Source organism: Triticum urartu, chromosome 4A (genome assembly GCF_056163025.1).
Source record: "Triticum urartu cultivar PI428250 chromosome 4A, HENAU_Tu73, whole genome shotgun sequence".
Taxonomy (NCBI): domain Eukaryota; kingdom Viridiplantae; phylum Streptophyta; class Magnoliopsida; order Poales; family Poaceae; genus Triticum; species Triticum urartu.
Genome location: NC_141876.1, coordinates 73,448,640 through 73,454,867, shown reverse-complemented (window position 1 = coordinate 73,454,867; position 6,228 = coordinate 73,448,640). Strand labels below are relative to the sequence as shown.

Below are 6,228 nucleotides of genomic sequence, written 5' to 3'. Positions count from 1 at the left end.
GCGCGCGGCCTGCCTCTTCCTCTCCCCTAAAGCCCAAAAGGCCCATATACTTCTTCCCCCATATTCCCGTAACTCCCCGGTACTTCGAAAAATACCCGAACCATTCGGAACCTTTCCAATGTCTGAATATAGTCGTCCAATATATCGATCTTTACGTCTCGACCATTTCGAGACTCCTCGTCATGTCCCTGATCTCATCTGGGACTCCGAACTCCTTCGGTACATCAAAACTCATAAACTCATAATATAACTGTCATCGAAACCTTAAGCGTGCGGACCCTACGGGTTCGAGAACAATGTAGACATGACCGAGACACGTCTCCGGTCAATAACCAATAGCGGAACCTGGATGCTCATATTGGCTCCTACATATTCTACGAAGATCTTTATCGGTCAGACCGCATAACAACATACGTTGTTCCCTTTGTCATCGGTATGTTACTTGCCCGAGATTCGATCGTCGGTATCTCAATACCTAGTTCAATCTCGTTACCGGCAAGTCTCTTTACTCGTTCCGTAATACATCATCTCGTAACTAATTCATTAGTTGCGATGCTTGCAAGGCTTATGTGATGTGCATTACCGAGAGAGCCCAGAGATACCTCTCCGACAATCGGAGTGACAAATCATAATCTCGAAATACGCCAACCCAACATGTACCTTTGGAGACATCTGTAGAGCTCCTTTATAATCACCCAGTTACTTGTGACGTTTGGTAGCACACAAAGTGTTCATTCGGCAAACGGGAGTTGCATAATCTCATAGTCATAGGAACATGTATAAGTCATGAAGAAAGCAATAGCAACATACTAAACGATCGAGTGCTAAGTTAACGGAATAGGTCAAGTCAATCACATCATTCTCCTAATGATGTGATCCCGTTAATCAAATAACAACTATTTGTCTATGGTTAGGAAACATAACCATCTTTGATTAACGAGCTAGTCAAGTAGAGGCATACTAGTGACACTCTGTTTGTCTATGTATTCACACATGTATTATGTTTCCGGTTAATACAATTCTAGCATGAATAATAAACATTTATCATGAAATAAGGAAATAAATAATAACTTTATTATTGCCTCTAGGGCATATTTCCTTCATAATCTTGTATAAGCATTACGTCCGTGATATGTAGACCATTATCCAACTGCATCTACAATTATACTCCAGCACAAGACCGCTATCCAGCATGCATCTCAAAGTATTAAGTTTGTAACAAACAAAGCATTGCAATAAGCATGATGACATAATGTAGACAATAAAATTATCGTCTAAGTGTGATAAATAAATCATTGTTTTATACTTAGTGGCAACAATACAATACATGTTCAATCCATTATTGTCATTGGGATCAAACTTACTGCAAGATTGAACCCACTACTGTGCACCATGTCATCTGAAGAACTACCTATCAATCTTGGCCAGAGACAACAAATTGATCGGAAAGCATACATAGCTGTTTAATTATAAAACAAAGAAACTTCAAGAGATTGAATATAATTCAATGAATACTTTGATCATAAAGTGACAATTCATCTCATCCCAACAAACTCAACCTTTGATTACATCATGTGGATCCCGATCATGTGAGGCAGCTCACATAAACTTTGTATTGAATCACAGAGGAGAGACGATGCCATCTAACTACCGCTATGGACCCTAAGGTCCTAAGGAAACTACTCACACGTGTCCATGGTGGCAGGAATGTTGATGAAGATGGCTCCGATTTTGGATTCCCCCCTCTGGCAGCCGAAACAGGGCTCCAGATTGGGTCTCCTCGGAACATGAACTTGCGGAGGCGCAAAAAATCAGAGAAAATAGTACCGAGGGTTTCTCAATTTACGAGATTTATAGGCGAAAGAATGTGCATAAGGCTGTGACGAGAGGGGCCCACACAGGTGGGCCCCCGTTCGCGCCACTAGGCCTCGTGCCCCCTAGTAGGTCCCGGCACTTTCTAGAATCATGGTGTCTTAGAAAAAAACATATTAAATCCCCGGGGTTTTTTGACCTCCGTAGATATGGATTTTCTAAAAAGTAAAAAACATGCAGAAAATAACAACTGACATTGGACAATGAATTAATAAGGTAGTCCAGAAAAAAATTGCTGTAAAAAGTATTCAAAGATTATATTATAATAATATGAAATAACCAAAAAGATAAAGATACGTTTGAGACGTATCACCCACTCACCTAGATCCCAGAGTGAAAAAAGTACGGCAAGACAAACCCTCAAGCTCTTTCAAGTGTGTGTCACTTTTTCTCGAGAATTTGCTTCCCAAGAGACAAAAAATATGGCCGGGGTTTCAAATCTTAAAGACATCACAATTGCATATTGGATTATTGTGTTTTTACAAAATTTGAGACTTATTCACGTTTATTTGATTTTTTTAGTATTTTATGGTGATACACATTTGTTTGAGAATTGAATTATTGTGATCTTCCAACTTTGGAAGTGATTTTTCAGGTTTGTTTATCATCTTTCTCTTCCTAGTTTGGAGTATTTACGCATTATTTTTTTAAAACTTTATGAAATTGACTAGTATTTCCACTGGAAGGTTTTATTTTGGTAAGCATTTTTATCGCGAGACATTTTAATTTGCTAAGTGTGTCATTTCTTGGTATAGCATTTGTCTGTTTCTTTGCATAAATGATGTACATGTGGACACCGGGTCATTTTTGTCCTGGGCCTGCCCCCGCCCCTAGTCCGGACCGAACTATGTGGACGCATTTTTCATCCAACGCGGATGTGTATATGTACACGGACGTGTCCCCTTGTCTAAAATTCCGCAAACCAGAAGCAAACCTGCATGACGTTTGCAAGTGTTCGGACATCCGTTTGACCAATCAAAAGTCATGATTTTTCCTGCATGTTGTTTCATTTTTTTACAGGATTTGGCAGAAGGCTGTTGTTTCATGTTGCTTTGTTTGGCGAAGGTGATTTTGCAGGATTAAAAGACATGGCGGAAGGTTGTGCATGAGAATCCATGTGATTGTGCATGCGCATGCATGAGCATGAGCATGATCATGACGTAAGGTGCATGAGAAGTGGCGGAAGGCCTTGTGCATGAACAACTATTTGTCAGAAGGTTGTTGTGCATGATCAACTATTTGGCGGAAGGCTAGGCTAGGTTGTTTAGCGGAATTGTTAATGCTAACTTTTTTATGTTAATAAAGACGGGCATCTGAGGTGTAGGGTTGGATGGTTGGCTCCTGTATCCTGTCCACAGACGCTTTCGGATGTGGTCCGTGGACGGGTAGTGTGTCCGTTTTAAGGGTCCATCTTGAAAATGCCTTTAGGGAAATGTTGTATACATTTCCATGGTTCAGTGATTTCTTTGTGAAGGGCCGGAACATGATTTGCTACCCCTTTTCAGGAGTAACATAAACTATGCCTAGATTTCATAGAAAGGGACTCCTTCTGTAAGATTTGTGATTTTATTGATAACAATTTTGAAGCAAAATACACATAAAAAGTCACAATAGACAAACCCACAAGAATCAAGTAACAATTGAGCATGTTGATCTAACAAAATCAAGAAGCAATTGTTTTGTTGCTAACCCATTAATCTACTTTGGAATTGCGGGGATTCGGTTGCAGCGCGGGCTCCTGGAGAAGTTGTTAACAGGAAACGATTTTGATATCACAGCTGCATTGAAGATGAGCTGGTCACCATGCCGTTCAACTGCATTGATGCTAACCCATTGGAATGCAACCTTGACGCTCACCCCTGTTAGCGCGTTAATCAACATGGACTGGATGTTGCCATGCACATTTCCTTCATACCGGAGAGTGAATCCCCCGACGTTGATCTCACAGCCGCCGGGGAGGGAGACCTCAAAGGATCCGTCTGGGTGTAGGGCATAGTCTTGAACACCCTCCGGGAGGATTCCCCGCGGGAAGCCGTACTTCTCCAGCAGCTCGTATGCTCTTGAAGAGGGGGAGGCGCTCGAGGTGGCGGTGACTGAAGAGGCCACAACAGAGGCAGCCACAAGGAGGATGAGGAGTCTATGGTTCTTGGCCATGGTTGGTACTTATGATATGTTAATATCCTTTTCGAAGTATGTGGAAGATGATTGTGACTAAAGGCAGTCTATAGCCTCATATATAGGTCTACCTGTAGAGTACTGGACTACAATGTGGAGTGTAATGTTAATGCAATAAATATGGACCAGACATAGAGAGATATCCCATCATGCGTAGTGTTTATCTCGAATGTATAATTATAATCTAAAGTATATGTTTCTGTAATTGGAATCCAAAATAATGTTGAGTTATTATCCGAATCAAGTAGAAGAACAACAATTTGAAACCATTAAAAAGTATAAAAATTGCATAAAATTCATTTCCTGCCAATAAATTGGAAAGAAAATCAAGAAAACACAAATTCCGTAAAACTTAGAATAAGTTGGAACCATTAACTAGCATTAATTTATGCCTAAGTATATTGGAACTCCATATTTGAACAACATTGATATGCTAATTAATCATCCTTAATTATCTGCGTGTTTTAAGGGAAATAACATGTTTTGATGGCATTGTCATACCTACAAACACAAACAATTTACTTAGAAAAGCTAAAAACAAAAGGCTTAAAATATCTCAATGATTTTGTCCTTGCTAACCCTTGAAAGCTGATTCTAAAAAAAAAACCTTGAAAGCTAAAACATAAAAAACTCCTAAAGTATGCATATCACCATTTTGTCACTACTACAAAATGCATGTCCAAACCAGGGTTGGAATACTTACTAATCAACATCCTCATGCGCCTCTGATACGTCTCAAACGTATCTATAATTTTTCTTGTTTCATGCTATATTTATGTCATAATTGTATTTTTTTGGCACCCATTTTATCAGTTTTCTAGACTAACCTGTTAACTCGGCGTCTAGAGTCAGTTGTTGTTTTATGTTATTTTGGACTTTTCAATAAAATCCAATTTTCTTGAATCCGTAACTTCCTTCAGCCAGTCAATCCCCACCAAGCATTCCAAGCCCAAGATGAGGTCATAGCACCCTAGTCACAACACGCGTAGATCAGTAGTAAATGTGTGGCCCTGACAATACCTCATCACAACTGGTACAAGTCTGGAGCTTCCATGTGTCCACCCATCATCAATTGTCACACTAGATGTGGCAACATGAATGGTTGGAAACTGAACTCTAGAAACCATGTCTTCACTGATGAAATTGCTGGAGCTTCACGATCCACCAGGATGTGAACCCGATATCCATTGAGCATAGCATGCAACATGATGGTCATTGTGGTTGCTTAGCCATAACCACAAAGTTGTCTTTGGAGGGGCTGCCCTCCATACATATGTATATATAGGTGGAGGGGAGGAGGCCGACTTGGAGGAGGGGCTCCCTCCCTCATAGGGCCCGCTACATGCTACATCTTGAGCTTGCGTTGGTTTTTTCCTTGAGGAGGAAAGGGTGATGTAATAAAGTAGAGATAATTATTTCCCTCAGTTAGAGAACCATGGTATCAATCCAGTAGGAGGTTCAAACAAGTCTCCAATCTATGTACCTGCACAAACAATCAAACACTTGCACCCAACGCGATAAACGGGTTGTCAATCCCTTCACCGTCAATTGCAATGGTGAGATCTGATAGAGATAGATAAAAGATTAGTAAAACGTAAAACAAAATAAAAACAAATAAATTGCAGCAAGGTATTTTGGGTTTTTTGGTTTATAGATCTGAATATATATGATGGAAAATAGATTCGGGGGCCATAGGTTTCAGTAGAGGCTTCTCTCTTGAAGGCAAGTAATATGGTGGGTGAACAAATTACTGTCGAGCAATTGATAGAAAAGCGCAAAGTTATGACGATATCCAAGGCAATGATTATGCATATAGGCATCACGTCCGTGTCAAGTAGACCGAAGCGATTCTGCATCTACTACTATTACTCCACACATCGACCGCTATCCAACATGCATCTAGAGTATTAAGTTTATAAAGAACGGAGTAACGCCTTAAGTAAGATGACATGATGTAGAGGGATAAAATCAAGCAATATGATGAAAATCCCATCTTTTTATCCTTGATGGAAACAATACAATAGGTGCCTCGCTACCCCTACTATGTCACTGGGTGAGGACACCGCAAGATTGAACCCAAAACTAAGCACCTCTCCCATTGCAAGAAATACCAATCTAGTTGGCCAAACCAAACCGATAATTCGAAGAGAAATACAAAGATATCAAATCATGCATATAAGA

General features: G+C 40.1%; 1 protein-coding gene across 1 annotated transcript; it reads right to left on the bottom strand.

Moving 5' to 3' along the window:
* Window positions 1-3,501: 3,501 nt before the first annotated feature.
* On the bottom strand, window positions 3,502-4,065 carry LOC125553576 (uncharacterized). Its single transcript, XM_048717344.2, has one exon. The coding sequence runs from the start codon at window positions 4,024-4,026 to the stop codon at window positions 3,571-3,573; it is 456 nt and encodes a 151-aa protein (XP_048573301.1). The 5' UTR covers window positions 4,027-4,065; the 3' UTR covers window positions 3,502-3,570.
* Between the last annotated feature and the right edge of the window lie 2,163 nt (window positions 4,066-6,228).